Source organism: Tiliqua scincoides, chromosome 2 (assembly GCF_035046505.1).
Source record: "Tiliqua scincoides isolate rTilSci1 chromosome 2, rTilSci1.hap2, whole genome shotgun sequence".
In the NCBI taxonomy this organism is placed as follows: domain Eukaryota; kingdom Metazoa; phylum Chordata; class Lepidosauria; order Squamata; family Scincidae; genus Tiliqua; species Tiliqua scincoides.
In genome coordinates, this window is record NC_089822.1 from 152,451,983 (window position 1) to 152,472,145 (window position 20,163).

Here is a 20,163-nt window from a genome sequence, read left to right on the forward strand (position 1 = left end):
ACCCTTCCCCAATACGGGACATGATCCCAGCCAGACGCACCATCCTAAAGCAGCCCGCCAATCAGTGGCGTAGCTAGAGTGGGGGGGCAAAGCCCGAAGTTGTGCAGGGAGCCTCCCCTTCGGAGCCCTTCCGGGCGATGGGTGCAAAACGGAGGCATCCCCCCCATCATAACACTTCTAGCTATGAGGCTGCTGGATCCAGGGCCCATGAGAAGGGATAAAGGGGGAAATTTGAACCTTGGGGGTGCTACCACGCCCACGCAGGAGTCCTTGGTGGGGACTTGCTGGTGGGTGCAGGCTCCCTGCACAACTTAGCGCTTTGCCCCCCTCTAGCTACGCCACTGCAGCCGATGCTTTGGGGATGAAGCGCTGGGCATGCAACTCCTCTCTTGGCCCCCTTCCTCCAGCCCACCGGCGCCCGCATCCCCGGGCTCGCAAGCTCCAGCTCTTCCTAGGAGGGAAGAAGAGCCGAGCCTAGCGAAGCCTACAATCCCCGAAATGCCGTGAGCTCTGCTGAGCCTCGTAGCATGCCGGGATGCTTCTGGGAGAGCCCGAGCTCTTTGGACTCTGGCCGCTCGGGGAAGGGCGCTGGAGCGGAGCCGGGAGCAGCGCGGCGATGTTGGCGGTGCCAGCACTGCGGCGGAGGGGCAGCGGGGCTGCTTCTGCCTGCAAGGCCCTGATCTACTCCTGTGGTTGGCCTCACGGTGCTACGCCCGCTGCCAGCCGAAGGCGATCTACTGGGGCTCTCGGCAAGGCTGCTTGCCCTGCGTTCAGTGGCTCCACCCAGCCCGCGCACTGGTGCAGGCGCCTAGGGGCGATTCTGTCGCAGTCTGCACGCCAGCAGCGCGCGGGCATCGCCTTGGAACCCTCGGGGTGTAATTACTGCTGCCAGGAATGTAAAGCTGGCTGCATCCAGCTCATGCCTTGGTATCCGTGCCAGAGACTTTGTCCTTGCCTGCTCCAGCCTCAGTACTGGCACCAGAGTGTTGCTGGCACACTTTTGAGCCATGCCAGGCATAAAAACTGGTGCCAGGCCTTAAACAATAGCTTAGCACAGTGCCAGTGGCTGCGGCTTCGTGTCCGTCCCAGGCAGCCTTGCTTGCCGGGAATACAGTCAAGGAGTTACAGCCATTCTGTTGCTGGCCAGCGCTGTGCCTTTCGAATTTGGGAGCTCAAGCAACTCACCTCCTTTGCCCCAGCTACCAGGGTTGGCATTTGCACTTACCAAACTAGTGTCCCTGCAGGGATTGAGCACCATGTAGTGGATCTGCGCAGTGACACAGTGACTCAACCCAGCCTTCCAATGAGGCAAGCTATGGCTCAGGCCAAAGTGGGTGATGATGACTATGGAGAGGACCCCACAGTTAATGGTGAGTCTGAAGAAAGGGGCATCCCCAGGTGTGTAGAGCGCATATTCTGCAGGCACTAGCAGTGCTCTGCCTAATACCACGGGAGCAAGGGTGCTCAGTCTGATAATTCAGACTGTGATGCTGTGTGCAGCTGACATGTCCTTGGAGGCACATGCAAAAGCAACCTGTCAAAAACAGTGGCAAACTGAGCACCTTTGGGTGCTGATACCTGTGCACAGAAGACAATGCACTGAGGGCACATTTCGAAGGAGAGAGAGGGAAGAGTCGGCTCTGTGATTTCTTGTGATTATAAAGGACCCATGCTGATTGGTGGGTGTTGCTATGGAGAATTCCTCCAAACTGTCCGGTGGTGATCTTACCACTAGATGTCTCCAGACATGCTGCAGTGACAAAGGTTTGGAGTCTGTCCTAGGAACAAAAGCCAATGTATTGTTTCTTTGTTTATCCTATTATTTTAAATACAGAAAGGCGTGAAAGAAACCAATTGCTAAAAACAGTCATGTAGTGCTTTTCGTCGGAGGCCTCTAAACGCTGGAATAGGAGACTATATAACTAGTCTGTTGATTCTGTGAATGGGCCCTTATCTGTGATCTTTCCATCCCTGTGCATGTCTGAAGTCCTAGGTTTCCTCCACTTGTACTTCTTGTCCCTTGCAGAACTACAGAGTGTAGTGGCTGACCTCCTTGGAAAGGAAGCGGCTTTGTTTGTCCCCACTGCCACCATGGCTAACCTCATTGCTGGTGAGTCTTATAGGAAACAGTCAGAGGAGTTGTGCTGTAGCAGAGAGAGAGATTAATATGTTTGGTGACGGGCATCACGCAATCCCTGGGTTTATTACACAGGCCAACACACATTTTGCTTCCTTAAACGTTACACCAATGCCTGGGTATATTTGGGGTGCCGATTCAAAAAATGGCATCCGTTTTGCCCTATCACGTCTAGTTTTGGAGACACAGCATAGCCTCTTTAGTGAATGGTTCAAGCAGCTTCCTCATGAGGAAGCCTACAACACGGCTTCCTCATGAGGAAGCTGCTTGAACCATTCACTAATGAGGCCCTACTATATCTCCAAAACTAGACGTGATCGGGCAAAATGGATGCCAGTTTTGGAATTGGCACGCCAAATTCATATCAAAGCACCATAAAGTTTAGGAACAACTTTTCTGACCCCCAGTTTTGTAGGCCTATGTTGTTATTCAGTACTTATGTAGCAACCTCAGTGGACATGTTTTTTTGTGCTTGTTCAAGTAATAGGTTAATGTCAGTCTCTGTCCCAGAGATTTATTTATTTATTTATTTAGCGTAAGGCATATAATACATGGACTTATATATCAATTAGACTAGATCAAATGTCAGTGTCCAGTTCATCCAGCCATTCAAGGACAGAATTACCTTCATTGAAAAAGTCAGACCATGGGCCAGTATATGCTCTCAGTTTGCAGCCAGATACAATGTGGTATATGGTTTGGCGAGAGAACCTGCAATCACACTGTGGGGTAGATATGAGCCCCCATTTAAACATTGAGTCCTGACTAACACCATGTAGGGAACGGATCCTGTTCAAAGTTTTCCAGTGCTGGCGAGGTCCAATGCTGGTCCCAGAGAGTTTACACTTAACTCTTGAATCACCTGGACAAGAAATTTAACTCTAGGATAAGAACCCTATCTGTTGCTTCTAGATGAGATTGGAGAGAATGGAACAAACATTTCTTTCACCATAGCTAAGCAGCAGCAGCCATTCATTTGTTAAAATCCCTATAGGTTCATATCCATTCCTCCTGCTCTCTGACTCCTTTGCCTCCCCACTCCTACCATAACCTTTCACATTCTTACAGTCGATTTCTCTTACTACAGTCATGTGTCATTGCCGCAGACGAGGGACGCAGCTCTTGCTTGGGAGGAAGTCTCATATCCATGTTTTTGAACATGGTGGGGTTGCACAGGTAAGTGGCACCAGATGCAGTCCTAGCTGTCTCCATTACTTGATTCTTTCTTCTCCTAGTGGTGGTCTTGTTGCAACTTCAATGGATTGTACCTGACCTGTCAGGTTCAACACCATTGCTGGTGGGCATTTTCATACAAAACACTAAGAAGCATGTTTGAACTTCACTCTAGGTTTTGGTATCAGAAATTAGAAATGCTGTGTAAAAGATCACTTAGATTAGAAGAACAACTGAATGTCTGCAGATTTTACCTTTATTTTTACATTTTACATACATTTTACATTCATGTTTAAGAGCCAATTTAGTCATCACATGAGAGAACTGTAGCAGTCCTTTGGACAGCAGATGGAATATGTGCAAGAGGTTTGCCATCTGTGCCTCTATTTCTGCCCAGGGTTTAGGTCTGAGATTTCCCACCCCTGTCCAAGAAACAACTGGATCAATTGGTCTACTGGAATGACTAAAAGGATTCCAAAACCTAGTCCAGCAATCATGATACTGCAACTGTTGTGGGAGCAGTATCAATGGAGAAAAATTATTTCCAAGATGCATCTGGAAAAACTATTGGATGAGGACCAAGAGTGGCAAGTGGGGGGATGGGGTAAAAAGGCATATTTTCCAGTAGTGAGAGCTTAAGATGCCTGCAGCTGCCTGCAGGTGCCTGCAGCTGCCAGAACAAATGCTGTCACAGTGTCACAAAGGGACCTAGTTTTCCAAATTTAAAGGCGAAACTAGATGTGACTTGGGAGTTCCAGAATTGTAACTCCTAACACCTCTTTCCAAAAAATACCAGAGTGGGTTATCTGGATCAGGGCTGAAACAGGAGGAAGGAGATTCTAATCCTTTGCCCTACACATCAAGCCAGATCACCCCTCTGAGAGTGCTGTTAGCCATGGAGGATGATGCTTTGAGGCACAAGTTATGCCAGTAGTATTTCTTCTCTGCTGCTGGTAGGAGGTTGGGATATGTTTTAAGACAGGGAATCAGTGCAGGGCCAAAGTGTTAGACCTCTGTCCCTCATATTGTGGCCCTGATCCAAACTGTCCTGTCCCCCCAGTGCTGATGCCAAGTTGCTGGGGGTCCAAGGCAAAGCCCTGAACTAGACCCTCCATGATGCCTTCTGCCTAGTCCCTGATAGTTCTTCGGGCATTGACATTCGTTCTAAGGATTCAGGAATTGGCTCAGGCACATGATGGCTCTGATAATTGTGGACCTTTGGCTAGTGTCTGATATGGCCCTGATCTGGGGGTTCTAGTCACAAAACTGCCTCACATTTTTTTTAGGATGGTAGTTGGAAGTGAGGAAAGCCTGGTGATGTGCTTCCTCCTAGTGGCCATTAGTATAAAATGAATTTTCTTCACCTTGGATAAGGAGAAAAAAATTCATTTAATACTAATATTACTTGGATATTATCCCTTGGACTCCACCCAGAGTAACAGGTAATAGCAAAACCACCAAGAGTCCCGTGGCACTTTAAAGATCAACTAGCTGTCACAGACTCCTCCCTGCCACAGCACAGGTAGAAAGAAGAAAATTAACACTGGGGAGTCACTGGCTGGGAAAAGCAAGATGCTTCTTGCTGTTTTGAATTAACCTCATACCTACCTACCTTCTACTCCAACAACACAATTCTATGCAAGTGCATTTAGAAATAAACCCCACTGGCTTACTCCCAGGAAAGTAGGATTGCAGTTTAAGATTCTTACAAGACTAGGGCTGCAATCCTATAAACACTTACATGGGGGTAGGTCCCAATGTACTTCATGAAATGAACTTACTTTTGTGTAGTCAAGCATAGGCTTCCGCTGTTAACCTCTTGCCCTGTTTTCAGTTTTTCTCTGTGTGCCTGCATACTGAGGACAACACTTCGCATATCTGATGAAGTAACCCTATTTCATACAAATGTATCTTACAGTCGTTAGTCTTTAATGTAGTACAAGATTCTTTTTTTTTCCCCCTCTATGGATTGGAACATTTAAACCCAAGACTTCACACTTCTTGCTCCTGTGCTTGAACTCAGAATAGGACTGCAGATCTGAAAAATGGAGCATCTTTGTGGTGAAGGGTTCAGGATAGTTCCAGTTAACTACAGAACCAAGAAGGGAATTGTATTCTCCTTTTCTCCAAATTTGCTGTCCCTTGTGCCTGGAAGTACCTTTCAGAATGCTTGCATGAAGCCACATCCCTGACTTCTTCCTAACCCCTCCTCAAAAGCTTCCTTTTCTGTGAAGCCTTTGGCACAACCCCATGCCCTACTGCAACTAAACTTCAGGATATAGAACTACACAAATCACATATTCTCCCCCCTTTTTACTGCCTCCATTTCTCTAATGCTTGATAACAACCATTAATGTTTATATCGTTCTTTCTGAGGCCATAAAGCATTTCACATGTATTCTCTTGGTGATATCCTTACAACATTCCTGTAAGGTATATAAGTATCATTGTCTCCATGTTGCAGCTGAAGCTGAAAGGCAGCAGCTTGCCTAAGGCCACCTAGTAATAATTCATGGCAGAGGCAAGATTTAAGATTGCAAATCACAAGATTGGTGATTTTTATCTTTGCTATATTTTGCAACACTTGCATCACTATGATGCCAACATTCAGCTGATCCAATCAAGGCATTTCCTTCTGCCAGAAAGCATTGAGAGGAGAACACTATTTGAAGTCCTTGCATGAATTCAACTATTTACAGAAAGCTCTCTTGTGGCTTATCCACAAGTTGTCCTGTTTTGTTCTTCCCTGTGCTTAGCACTGATTATATATATTATTAACTGTAATGGAACTTACTTCTGAGTAGTAAGTGCATAGGATTGGACTCTTAGGGCCCAATCCTATCCAAATTCTCAGTGCCAATGCAGCCATCCCAATGTGGTGCACACTGCATTCTGCTGTGGAGGGGCAGTCATGGAGGCCTTCTCAGTCATGGAGGCAATCATACTGGCAACAGACTTGGTGCTTCTGTCCCCTCATCCTTTGTGCATGTGCATCTACGCGTGTGTGCAAGGGGGGAGAGAAGAAGAACACACACTCTTTGGGAATATCTTCATAAGGGGAACATCTGGAGATTACCCCCAGGCCTTCTAAACATATGGTTTCCCTTAATCAATCCAGTAAGGCCTCTGAGTAACAGACCACTTGATGGCTCTTGCCTGAGTGGGAACCAGCTTTCCACACCCCCACCAATCCCCATTTCAGAGTGATTGGTCTAGTCTAGAGAATATTAATTAAATGTACCTACTAATGCAGCAGCAAGCTCACCTACCACAAGTGAATGAAGTGTTTTAAAGCCTGTTGCAGGGCTCATTCCATGCTTGTAGCCACTGTTCCAAGCTGCACTGAATACCTAAGTCATGATCACTTGCTGAAATACTTAGGCTCCAGTCCTATCCACACTTATCTGGGAATAAGCCCCATTGACTAGAATGGGACTTACTTCTGAGTAAACATGCAGAGGATTGGCTCTTAGCCTCTTTCTCAGTTCTTTTTCTTTCTTCTTCTCTGCTCTGTACCCCAATACCATATCAAACCCTGGTTCTCTATTTTGTAGTCCCTCTGGGTAATCTCCCTCATTTCCCTAGATGCTAACTTCTCCCTGTAAACACCCTATTTTTCTCCCTCCTCTATTTTGCATCTTTCCAAGAATGCCTCCCTTTTCTCTACTGCATAGCAGCCACCACCATTTAGGGCTGGGCAAGGCATTGACTCTTTCCCACTCGCCCCTTCTCTTTATTCTATATTAGTGTTCCATTTCCCCCCCTCCCCGCAGTAAACTGTATTGTTATACCACTGTCTCTCTCATCCTTATTAAATAAAGTCATTAAAGTGTTTCATGAGCCATTGCATTCTGTAGGTCCTTGCACATGCTACAAATCCCATGTGCACTTGTAACACGTATTTCAGAGCACACCTAATAACAGTATAGCACACCCCTGAATGGCAAACAATTACCTATAAAATGTTTCTCTAGAGCATTCCACTTAAATAGATTCCTGAGCTCCAGCAGTCCAAAAGATTTATTGCCAGCACTCACTTCCTTCTCTTATGAGTTCTCACCATAATTCACCCACCCTTTTCACTGTCCAAAGGTGTAAAATAACACATACTGTGTCCATCAGTCCTAGTCCACTTGTTCACTGGCTGTCATAGAGATCTGCAGTGCTACAAGTTTGAAGATAATGTTTCTTGACCTATCAGTTTGTTATTTCAAAGGTTCTATTGTATGAATAAATGTATTCATTAGCACTGCCACCAGGGTGGTCACATAGCTGTTCATGACTCTGTACTGTAAACACATTCTCATTTTCTACAGATGGGCAGCACATCTGTGTACCACATCTTACCTTTGATAAGAACAGTGTCATTTTACTTTTCCATTAGAGCAAAGAACTAACCTCATACAGACCACATTCTTACCAACACTGCCTCCCCCACCCTTTTGTTTCTTGAACAGGTGGCTGGAATCCATTCAGAGACATTTCAGGACCTGCCAGATGGGACTATGAGTCTTGATGAACTAAAGCATAAGATCCAGGAGAGCCACAAAAGTCAATACCACCCCCAACCTCAGCTCATCTGCCTGGAGAACACGCATTGCTCAGCAGGGGGACGAGTGCTACCCCTTAAATACCTGCAGGAGGCAAGTGTCATAAACCACCCACCCTCAGCCCTATTTGACTGCCCTGAACTATAGAAATTAATTAATTTCCTATCTGGAAGGGTACCTTTTTGGCTCCTGTTGTACATATGGAAAAGAAGAACCAACTCAGGCTCCTTTGATTGGGCTCAGCAAGCAGTCTCCTGTCTGGAAAGTGTTTGGCTCCTCTCATTGGAGCCAGCTACCGAGCTGAAACCTAAGATTGCCCTTTCACTTTTTTCCCCAAAGCCTGAGCCATCTCTCACTAATCTAACAAGGGGTGGTCACCTAGGTCAATGGACCAAGATAGTTTCCCGAAATGCCCATGACAGAGGCCAGGAGCCCTGGACAACCCTCCTGTTTACGACAAATCTTGAAGGTGCTAACTGAGCTTCCTCCTCTACCCAGGTGCATCAACTAGCACAGCAATATGGGTTGCAGATACACATGGATGGTGCCAGGCTGCTTAACGCTGCTGTGTCACTGGGGGTGCTGCCTTCTCTTATCTCTCAGCACTGTGATTCTATCACCCTTTGTCTCTCTAAGGTGAGGAGTTGCTGCTCGGACTATGAAAACGGTGGGGTTGGAGGAAGACTACAAACATAGGCATCATTGCCTTTGGCATTTTCTTGGTATGCAGCAGAACTGAGTGCTTTGCCGGGCTACACATAGTGTAGCCAGAAGGTAGCAAAGTGGATGCAAAAGTGCTTTGAGAGACTATGCAGCAAGGTCCCTGAGAAGAAATAATGGCTTTACCACAGAAGTGTGGCTCTGATTTCTTTTTTCTTTTTTGTTCCACAGGGTGTTGGTGCACCAGTTGGGGCACTGCTGGCTGGATCCAGAGAACTCATAGCTGAGGCCTGGTGTGCACGAAAGCTCCTTGGAGGTGGGATGCGTCAAGCAGGAGTTCTGGCAGCAGCTGCTCTTATTGGACTGAGCCACATGGAAGAAACGCTGCAAAGAGATCACAACAATGCCAGATGCTTTGCCCAAGGTGCCTGTACTGTGGGGGGGGGGATGACATGGGTGCCTAAGTATTCCAGGGCTAGAGGGTGAATTTCTCTCTCCGATGCTGGGTTGGGATCCAGTTTCTGTGGAGGACTAGGTCTGCCCTGCTCTCTGGTGAGAATTCTTCTCCATTCCCCACCCCACTTTTTCTGTGGTCAAGCATTACTGTGGAGGGAGCTCATTCTGACAACTCCCCAGCTTTCCAACATCAACTATCTTCCCTTGCAGGTGTCTGTGACCTTGGCTCTCCCCTCTGCTTCATAAATCCAGCCCTGGTGGAGACCAATATCGTCATGATGGCAGTGTCAGCACCCTGGCTGTCTCCTGCAAAGTTGTGTGAGCTCATGGAGACTGTGAGCACAGAGGAGGTTGCTGCTACAGGCCAGGCCATTATCGTCCGGCTTTTCCCATGGGATGAGCATTGCCTGCGTGCTGTCTGGCACTGTGGTGTCTCTGCTCATGAAACACAGATGGCTGAAAATAAGTTACGTTTTATACTGGACAAGTGTGAGCAGGAACATGCTGGCATGCTCTGAAGCCAGAACAGAGGCCAGAAGTAAGTTCGTGCTTGGCACACTGATGTAGAATAAACCAAAACATGCTCCAGAGCTAAAAATGCAAGTCTGTGACTGAGTCTGTGACTGAGGTGTATTGTAATTGTGGAAGACCTGGCAAGGAGGTAGATGTGGTGTCAGCAGTGGCCCCTTTAAGGGTAAGGCCTGGGGATCTAGCAGAGTGTGCTGCTCAGCGGCAGCCACTTGAAGGCAATAGGGCCCTCAGGGATATAAGAGCACCTGAGGCAGGAATGGTTTGTGGGTTGTAGAAGGAGTGCAGGTTGGAGACCAGACCAGCTTGGCTTATTGACTTTGGACTCTGCCCTGGATACTCTGACTTACTTTGTGACTAATGGACTGCTGGAGACACTGGAGTTTGGTGTGTGGCTGCTGTGCACAAGACCTGCTGAGGACCAAGGGTCTGCTGTAGTGGCGGGAGGCTGCTGGCAGGAGAGAGGACCTCTGCAGGTTGAACAGGCGAGCTACCCTGAAGATGGGGTCCAGCAGGAGTGCAGGACAGAACCAGGGTCATTTGTTGGGGGAAAGAAGGGGAGCTAATTTGCTTAAAGTGGGCATAATTCTCCAGGCAGAGCTTGGTTTGGGATTTGGCAGAACACCTGGCTAAAGCCAAGAACCGCACCCCTTAGGGACATTGGATTAGCAGTTTAAAATATTAGCCTGGTCTTTAACAGGCTTTCCATGCACCAACTTTAGCTCTATTCTCCTTCCTTCCCAGTTTAAAACTGTTGCTCACTTCCTGGCAGTCACTCAGCTGAATCTCCTCACAATTCAAGATCTGGTATCTTTCCCATACTTTGCCCTTGGGCTGAAATCTTCAAGGGCTAAGGTGGAAATCTTCCCAATCTGTATCCTTCACAGTGCTATGTCACAATCTATTGTCCTTTATGGACACTACCTACTTACGCATGTTTCTATCTTCTGAGTTTTAATACAGCAGAGTCAGCTAGCCAAAACCCTGAAATAAGGCTTATCGGTTTCCAGGAATGGCCTCTAGAAGCTTATAGGCTCTCCTTACAGGCCCCAGCTCATCTCCTCTGTGCTTTACACAAAGACCTTTCCATGGGAGGAGCATTGTGACTTGTTATCAATATGGGGTTCTATATATAACATGCTGCCTAATGTAATTGACGCTGGACTTTATTTCTCAAGAGTGGTTTTGCCCTAAAGCCTTTTGTGAACCCATATCACAGTTGTATTATGGCTGGAGGAATCCAATTTCTACAGCACAGATGGGACCTGTACTCTTTGTGCCTTTCACTATGTGAGAGCTTTCAAAGCTGGCATTGTTGTACTACTTTTTGAAGGGCAGGAGACATAATTGGTCTTGTGCTGGCTTTCTTCCCATTTGTGCACTTGTAATGTATGTACTACCTACAGTGAAGTGGCACAAAGCTGACTGCTGCTTCAGCATCTGTGTAAATTCTGGAAGAATAACTGGGCTAAGTCTGTCATGCAGACACTCCAGCTTTCACTGAGCTTGGTGTTCTTCATTTGCCAAAAAGTTAGACCCCTGCTCGTTCTTGACTGGAGAAAATTGGCATAACAGCATGTCTTATTGGAGCCCTTTATTTAAAGAGTTACCAGATGCATCAAAGACAGACAGAAAGCCATGCTTTAAGAAGGAGCATTCACTGCACAGATCAAGAAACAGGATCAAGCAACCTTGGCTGCCACAGTTCTTGGGGCAGATAAAGGGCATTTGCTACTTTCTCCCTCTACTCTGTCCACTTACTAGCAGCTGAGTAAAGAACCCAGGCACTATCCTTCCTAGTTCTCCATGGCAACAAGAAGCAAAAGTGGCAACTAGCCAGCCTTGTCAACAAGGTGCCTCTGTCTCTCTCTCTCCCCTCAACCTAGCACATTCCACTTTTGGGCCACAATTCTGGTTCTGTATCTCACAACCTGTGTGTGTTTTGTGGCTACAGCTGTGTCAGTACTTCCCATCAAAAAAGTTGAGAGTGGGACAGGATTATGTCATAGATGTGGCATGCTGCATCCCATCCCAGTATCAGATGACTACTGAACATTCGTCTGGCTTCAGATTGAGCCCCCAAGCAGCTAGGAGAAGCAGGAGGCCAGACAAGACCTCAGTGCCAAATGAGAGCCAGGCAAGGGCCAGGGACCAGCCAAAGGTAATGTGGACATGCTTGAAGCGCTGTTGGTCGAACATACGCACTGTCTCAGCATACGCTGCCCTGGAATAGCAGATGTAGATGCTGATCCCCGATAGTGTCAGGAGTGCTAGGTGGGAAGAAAAAGACAGGGGGGTTATCAAAGTAGCAGGTTGGATGGCAGACGCCCTCTCTGAGTGGCAGGGAAGTTCCATTCCACTAATCATCATCATAATTGAATGTAATCTCCCTGGTCAGAGGTTGGATATCTCCAATTACCAGGTAATGGGGACCAAAACAGGGCTATCATGCCCTGCTTGTGAGTTTCCAGAGGCTTCTGAATGATCAATGGTCAGACACAGAACTAGATGGATATTTGTGCTGTTCTATCATAGGCCATTCCATTTTTCAGCCTGCTATAAGTCCCTCTGAAAGCATTTCATCAGTTCTCTGCCCCTCCTGCACATGGCAGAGAATGCAGCCCAGCAGGTTAGCTTGGCTTGACCACTTTAAAAAAAGAAAGAAAGAAACCTGGGACTCTGTCTGGTCCCTAGTGAATCCCACAGCTGCCTGGCTGTGCTTCAAAACCAGTATCAGCTTCAGAAGGAACAAATATTTCTATTTCCTATAGTCACCATGAGAAAAACATATTGAAAACTGCTATATCAGTTTGTTGTAGTTCTGGATGGATAACCTGTAGCTAGGGCTCTTGTTAGCCCAAATTAAATGGTTACAAGGACAACTCACCCCCATTGATGCCAATAAGATCCTTGCTTGACTCCTATGCCTTAAACAAAGCACAGTGTGGAAATCGGAAAATGCACGGCCAGCAAAAAGTGACAGACTTGCTTGTCTTAATGTGGGATGCTGTGAAAACTAGGACAACTTCAGAACAATAAAAACACTCAAACAGTAAACGTTCTGCAACCTGTTGCTTTCATAATCTGCCAAGTAAAAGTCAGACTATAAGAAAGGAGAAAATTGCCTTGTCCCAAGTCAAACATTTCATCCATTTAGCTCAGCATTATCCACAGTATCTGGCAGGATCCCTAAGGGTTTGTTTTCAGCCCTGGGGGGGGGGGGCATCAAGGACTGAACCTGGGACCTCCTGCCTATATGGCATAGCACTAACATTGAGCCACAACCCTTTCCCAAAGTTGCTGCAGATCATGGTCAGTCACTAGTTTTGCTAAAGGACAGCTTTAGTCAAGGGAGTAGAGTTTCTAAGTCCCATTCCCACCTCCAAACTGGCCTGCTCTCTTGTCTCACTGTCATCAGACATGGAAGTGGAGGTGATTATAGTGAGTCTACTGTGAATCAGGAAACAAATTCATGTGTTAGTGCCCCAGGATTAAAAATAAAACACTGTCAGAAATTGGGCCTGCAGTCTTGACCTGAAACACAGCAGGCAGAGATTGTATATGTTACCATCCCGACTCTGTCCCACAGAGGGAACACAAAAGCCAAGAAAGCCTCCTTACACTAAAATAGCACACCCTGATCCCTATACATGCTCCCAGTCACATGTCTTCATGAAGCTGAGGTGCAAAGAGACCTGTTCTTGCTGTCTGGGAAACAAAAATGGGATTAGGGGAAGGACAGGTCAGGAATTGGGTATATGAGAGAAAATGTCATTTCCATGGCAACAATGACCTGGCCATAGCCACTAATTGGCACAAATAGCCATATTTGTTATGCTGTGGCCAGCTGGCAACTGCAGCCATAGCTGAGCACTAACATATGTTCTGTCAATTACTCTTCAAGAGCAGAACATGAGCAAGCATCCAGTAGCATTTTGCCACTGGGGCAAACTGAAGAAGGGTAATCCAGCTCCTCCAGGCACCTCTGGCCACAGTTTCACTTACCATCCAGCAGAAAATAGCAGCCTGTGAACAGCAGAAGTTGGAAGCTTTGGACCAAAGATGCAATGATTCCACAGATCCAGCCAAAGACCACCAAGACAAGGCTGAGTGGCAGCAGAACCACAAAGGCTCGTTGCATGCCTGGATGAGAAACAGAAGAGTGGGGGTGGATATCAACTGGTGGAAGCAGAATCCTGGCTGTGTCTTGGGAGTTAGATTAGATATCCTTCAGGATAGAATCAGAGTTGGAAGGGACCTTCAAGGCCATCTAGTCCAACCCCTTGCTGGAAGCAGGAGAAAAATTTCAGGTTTCCCAATGTAGAAGGTCCTGTGACACTTTCTCTTGCCACTTCAACTACCCAAATATAGAAATTAGACAGTCCTAGGATAGATGGACCTGAACATCCAACTCAGTAAATGGCAGCTTTGTACATTCATATGTCATACAGCAACCCAGTAGCGTAGCTAGGGGGGTGCAAGGGGTAGCAGATGCACCGGGATACAGGGTGGCTGAGGGGGCAACAACTTGTAGGCAACAGCACCTGTGCGCAACAATTGGGCTGCTGCTGGCAGCCCTGCCAGTTCCAGCACTCCAGAGGGAAGAGGGGCAACAGTCACGGCGAGGGGCAAAACTGCATGTTGCCCCTCCCTGCAGCTGAGATGGAAGGTAGCACGTCGCTTCAGGCAGAACTCAAGAACCACAGCAGGCACAAGAAGCTGGCTGTCTCCCCCTCCCACAGCTGAGATGCTGGCGGCAGGCACAGACCTCCTCTGAGTCTTCCTTTCATGCACCTGCCAGCCCTCATTCCGTCCTGTGATTTCCTCCACCTGTCCAGCTCAACAAGCTGCCCCCTGAAGCCCTATTTGGCTTAAATGGCAAGAGAGACGTGTGGGGAGTGAAGCAGAGCACGTCAGTGCTTGTTTGTGTTTAGAGAGGGAGGAAGAAGTATGTTGGTGAGGGGAGGGCTGTTGGATGCTGGTCAGGACACTGGGTGTGTGTGTGTGTGTGTGTGAGAGAGAGAGAGAGAGAGAGAGATGGAGGCATAGCCCCCAGAGACCCTTGTGGAGCCCAGCCTGGACTGAGGAGGGGATTCCCCTTGTGCAGCAGGACCAGTTGCTCACCACTCCCTAGCCCTGCACCGACTACTGTCCTCTGCTCCTCACAGTCCTCTCTCTACTTGCCTGCCCCCTTATCCTCCTCTCTACTCCTGGCAAGGCTGCAGCAGCCCAACTGTCTCCGCAATCTAAGCCAGTAAGGCTTGCTCCTAAGTACACATGCAGGAGATTGGGCTCCAAGGCTGCAACCCTATCCACACTATCCCGGGAGTAAGCCCCATTGACTATAATGGGCTTGCTTCTAAGTAGACAGGCAGAGAATTGGGCTCCAAGGCTGCAATCCTCTCCCCACTTTCCTGGGAGTAAGCCCCATTGACTAGACTGGGCTTGCTTCCAAGTAGACAGGCAGAGAATTGGGTTCCAAGGCTGCAATCCTCTCCCCACTTTCCTGGGAGTAAGCCCCATTGACTAGACTGGGCTTGCTTCCAAGTAGACATGCAGATGACTGGGCTCTGAGTTGGCTGACTGTGATAGGTTACCTGCGCATGTGCAGGAACCTGAAGAGGGTAGCAAGCAAGGCACAGCAACCTGGGAGACAAGTTGCAGCAGGTGGTTTGGCCTCATCATTGATTCACATAATTCCTCAGTTTCACTTCCTAAAGGTAAGCTGCTGCCTCTTATGATTGTTTCCAGTCCCCTCCTGCACATCTCAAACTGTGTAAGGCTGCAATCCTACCTTACTTCACTTACCAGGGAGTAAGCCCCATTGAACACAATGGGACTTACTTTTGAGTAGACATGAATAGATTGTGCTGTAAAAGTGCAATAAGTACTTTCAACAAGTGTTTGCTATTTTAAAATATTAGCTAACATTTCTCACTCACTTTAACAAATAAAAAGACCCAATGTAATTAATTAAATTTGATGTCATTGCCCGGAGGGGGGCTACAAAATTTTTTTGCACCGGGCAGCAACTTGATTAGCTACACCACTGCAGCAACCAACTTCCATGATGCCCCCCCCCCTGAAAGTTACACACATACACCCAAAGGACACACTTTAGTTGTTGCACAGAGAAGACTCCCAGCATAAGGGATTCAAGTTGTTCTGTCCCGTCCCGTCCCCCCATTAGATTGCTCTACTCACAAATAAGATGTTGGAGTGATGCTGGAACTTGCCAGCTCTCAGTGCCAAATGGGTCAATCAGAGGTATGCAGGCATTCTGCCCTGGGAAGAGGATGGAGAAAGAAAGAAGCAGAATCAAAAGGGGAAGATGCAACTGACATATATTTAGGACCAGAAATGAAGTTGACAATGCTGGAACTGTCTTCAGCAGCAACAGGATATTCTGTAGCTCAGAAACCCATAACAGAGAGGTGCATCTAACTGGATAGTGGCAGACAAATCTGAGATTGGTGTTAACCCATCTTTATTACCAAGTGCTCTTGTATTGGGGGGATGCCTATGGCTTTAGATGGCAATAGGATTTGCAGGGGAGGCAGTCCAAAAGAGCAGAATGGATAAACAAGAGGTCCAAGACCCCTATTTCTCTAAGCAATTAAGTCTGTCACATCTACCTGTAGCAAATACCACAGCAAGCATTCCTTCTTATTTCTCACCCACCCTAAGGGTCTGAAACCTGCTTCTGACATTAAGGAAGAGGAACTTGGAATGAAAAGTGACAGCCCACAGGTGTATTTAAAATCTGAGCCCCTAGCTGCCAAGTGCTGCTGTCCTCTAGCAGCCTAGAGCAGTGGTTCTCAAACTTTTAAGCACTGAGAATCCACTATTTACAATGACACCATAGAGACATACTTAGCTTTATGAGACTTCAATATTTTATGAGATTTCAATATTTTATTTTTAATACATTTGATATGGTATGTGACTGCATTTGGGGAAATGTTACAAATCTGTATGATTAACAGGTTACTATGCATATCCTTTTAACAATGATAATAAATGGGACTTATTCCTGGGCAAGTGAGGGTAAGATTGCATCCTAGGATTGATAAAACTTCCTGCTTGATAATGTAACTCCTAGTCATGACATCACTTCCGGTGGGTCCTGACAAATTTTGATTCTAAAAAGTGGGTCCCAGTGCTAAAAGTTTGAGAACCTCTGGTCTAAAGGTTTGAGGTAGTTGGTTATTTGCTCTTTCCATCACTGATGTTTCCATTAAAGGCTCTGCAGAACCCACTGGAAATTGGGTCCCAAACCATAGTTTGAGAAACACTGGCCTAGAGGACTTTGGACCTGCTCTCCACCTCCCTCTACTGTGCAAGGTGATGCCTATGTTATGAAGACTTCTGCTGCCCGAGGGTTGAAAAGGACAAAGCTTGAGAATTGTATTGCCCACATCAAGTGTAAAAAGGTACAATTTGCAGAAGTGCAAGTTCTCATTTCAGTTGTACACTGGAGGCTGCACAGCTCAGAGGGCACAACAAGGCTTCAGCATTTATGGGACCCCAAGATGTAATGAGCACAAAAAGCAACCCCCACTAAGCTCCCGTTTTAGAATAGGTGATTTCCACATCAATTCAATTGTGTTATCAGAGACCTTGATAAGATAATGAAGTAAAATTCATGCTCAGCAGCAGGGTAGCAGAATGGTGCTTGAAGTTTTCCTTTGAAAAGCTGACATTTCAGATGCCTTTGTTCAAGATCGCTGCATTTAGGGGAGGGGATGCAGGGCAGTACGCAATGCACCTATGCTTTGCACACAGAAGGTTCCAGGTTCAATCCCTGGCATCTCCAGCTGACAAATTCGGTTTCAGAATGGCTGCCTGAAACCCTGGAGGGCTGGTGACTGTTGACAAAACTGAGCTAAATAGACCAATGATCCGATCTGGTATAAGACAGCTACCTGTGTCTGTAAAAATTACCTGGCTCATTCCTCCATACTGTTTCTTATCATCAAGGGGTATTGTTGGTGGCACACTATATCTCCAACAGTGAGTACAGTTGGGTGGTTCATCTCCCCCATTGCTACCTTTCTCTCCAATGCCTGACTGTAATCCAGTTCTCTAATCATCATCAGCATCCCCTAGTATTGATGATCCCTAGTAGTAGCAATAGCAAGGTCCATTATTGCTGGACCTTACCACCAAGAAGTATTGCAGGACCTTCATTCTCTCCACACATCTTGGTTTTCAGGCAGTTGGTGGCTACAGATTCATGATATTAATCCATTAACAATGGAAGTGGGGAGTGGAGAGAACATCGCTTTCCTGGATGGCAACTGGGAGTCCATTCAGCCCCACTCCTCAAGAACCCCCTTGCTGGGGAGCACCAAGGATAAGGTCCGGGAATCCTGTCCAGCTCTTACCTGGCTCCCTCAGGCAAGGTAGGGGAGCTAGCCACAAGTGGAGGTTACTAGGGGTAGCCAACCCTGTTAACCCATTTTCCCCCTGCCCACAGGTGTACACATTTGGTCCCTGTTGCGCATATGCAACATTGGGCAGAAATGGCTTTAAACGGGGGCAGCTTGAGGAAAATAGCTGGCAATAAAGAAGAATTTCCAAATAGACAGGAGGGAACTTTGGAAGTTGGAGGGAGGCGGCTGCCATCCCAAAAGAGAGGGGAGGGCAGAAGGGGGGCAGCTTGGGGGTACCACGGGGCTAACAGCGAGGGGATGGGGCTCTGGATGCCTTAAGGATCCTCCTACCTTCCCACCCCCCAGTGCCCACACTCATGCGATCGACCTGTGGCGACTCTCCCTGCAGCCGTCAGAAGGATGCGTGCCCCTCGCTAGCGGGCAGCTCCAGAGTCGAGCCCCCGCCTGCCGGCACAGCGTAGCAGGGCACTGAACAGGCAGCGCCCGGAGGCTCCGGAGTGGAGCGGCTGGATGCCTGCCTACCTTCGCAAAGGCGCCAGAGTCCGGAGTGAGAACTCAGCTGCTCGGCGTCAAAAGCGCTGCGGTCGCCCTCCGCGGGCTGCACGCTCACCAAGTACCAGTAGTCCGTGCCGATGGCCGCGGTCAAGAGGCCGAAGCTGAGGATGCCGCTGAGCGCAGAGCCAAAGCACAGCGCGCCGCGGGGCACCGCGCCCGCCTCACACCTTCGCACCATCCCGCCACACGCGCGCGGAGCAGCCCCGGCAGAGCGCACGTCGCGCTGCGCCCGAGCGCGCCTGGGCGCCCGGCACCCTCCGCGCTGCGGTGCAGCAGGGGCGCTCTGCCCGCCGGGATGCGCGCCGGCCTCCTAGCGGGGAAGGCGTCTCGTCCGCCCCAAGCGCCAGGGGAGGAGCCAGTGCGATCAGCCCCGACGGCCCCCCCTGCAGGGACTCTCGCAGCCGCAAGGCCCCCTTCCGCCTTCAGTTTCTGCCCCACGTTGCATATGCGCAACAGCGGTCAAATGCGTACACCTGTCGGCTGGGCACAAGTGGGGTTACGCGTGGGCTGAGAAGGCGATGGCCACCCCGGCCTTCTCAGGTCCCTCTTCAGGTTTGCAGTGTTGCCAGAGGCAGCCTTTATGGACTAGGGACCCAACCCTAGCCAACTTTCCAGAGCCAATGCAGCGCTGAGGTAAGGGGCAAATGATCCCCTAGCTTGAGGAGGCCTCTGTAACTGCCTCCCCACTGAAGGATGCAGTGCACAGCTCACTTCGCATGGCTGCCTGCATCATCTCTGGAAAGTTGGATAGGATTGGGCCCCAGGACTCTGTTCCACCCAGAGGTAGGCACCACCTCAAAGTGCTTTCCTGCCCCCCAGCTATTCACATGCCATTTACTTCTGTCATGCACCACCTGTAGTGAATTTGATCCACCACCTCCCAGATAGTTGGCAACCTTCAGTCTCAAAAGACTCTGGTACCACGCTCTGAATGGTGGTCCTGGAACAGCGTCTAGTGTGGCTGAAAAGGCCAATTCGGGAGTGACAATCCCTTCCACACTGGGAGCAAGTGCAGTCTGTCCCTGGTCTGTCTCCCTGGCTATGGGCCTTCCTTCTTTGCCTCTTAGCCTCAGACTGTTGGCCAAGTGTCTCTTCAAACTGGGAAAGGCCATGCTGCAAGCAGGCCGCTCAGAGGCCAGGGTTTCCCACCTGTTGAGGTCCACTCCTAAGGCCTTCAGATTCCTCTTGCAGATATCCTTGTATCGCAGCTGTGGTCTACCTTTAGGGCTCTTTCCCTGCTTGAGTACTCCATAGAGGAGATCCTTTGGGATCCGGCCATCATCCATTCTCACGACATGACCGAGCCAACGCAGGCGTCTCTGTTTCAGCAGTGCATACATGCTGGGGATTCCAGCACATTCCAGGACTGTGTTGTTTGGAACTTTGTCCTGCCAGGTGATACCGAGGATGCGTCAGAGGCAGCGCATGTGGAAAGCGTTCAGTTTCCTCTCCTGTTGTGAGCAAAGAGTCCATGACTTGCTGCAGTACAGAAGTGTACTGAGGACGCAAGCTCTGTAGACCTGGATCTTGGTATGTTCCGTCAGCTTCTTTTTGGACCAGACTCTCTTTGTGAGTCTGGAAAACGTGGTAGCTGCTTTACTGATGCATTTGTTTAGCTCAGTATAGAGAGAAAGAGTGTTGGAGATCGTTGAGCCAAGGTACACAAAGTCATAAGAACATAAGAACAGCCCCACTGGATCAGGCCATA

General features: G+C 48.3%; 2 protein-coding genes across 2 annotated transcripts; one reads left to right on the forward strand and one right to left on the reverse strand.

Annotated features, from left to right (window-relative positions):
• Positions 1 to 570: 570 nt before the first annotated feature.
• Positions 571 to 12,543, forward strand: LOC136642031 (uncharacterized). Its single transcript, XM_066618200.1, has 7 exons — positions 571 to 1,370; positions 2,027 to 2,110; positions 3,225 to 3,313; positions 7,768 to 7,953; positions 8,359 to 8,496; positions 8,752 to 8,944; positions 9,187 to 12,543. Exons 1-7 carry the CDS (start codon positions 617 to 619, stop codon positions 9,492 to 9,494), a joined length of 1,752 nt encoding a protein of 583 aa, XP_066474297.1. The 5' UTR covers positions 571 to 616; the 3' UTR covers positions 9,495 to 12,543.
• Positions 11,542 to 18,633, reverse strand: TMEM235 (transmembrane protein 235). Its single transcript, XM_066612861.1, has 4 exons — positions 18,423 to 18,633; positions 15,709 to 15,789; positions 13,510 to 13,647; positions 11,542 to 11,774 (listed from the first exon to the last, which is right to left on the reverse strand). Exons 1-4 carry the CDS (start codon positions 18,631 to 18,633, stop codon positions 11,542 to 11,544), a joined length of 663 nt encoding a protein of 220 aa, XP_066468958.1.
• Positions 18,634 to 20,163: the final 1,530 nt, after the last annotated feature.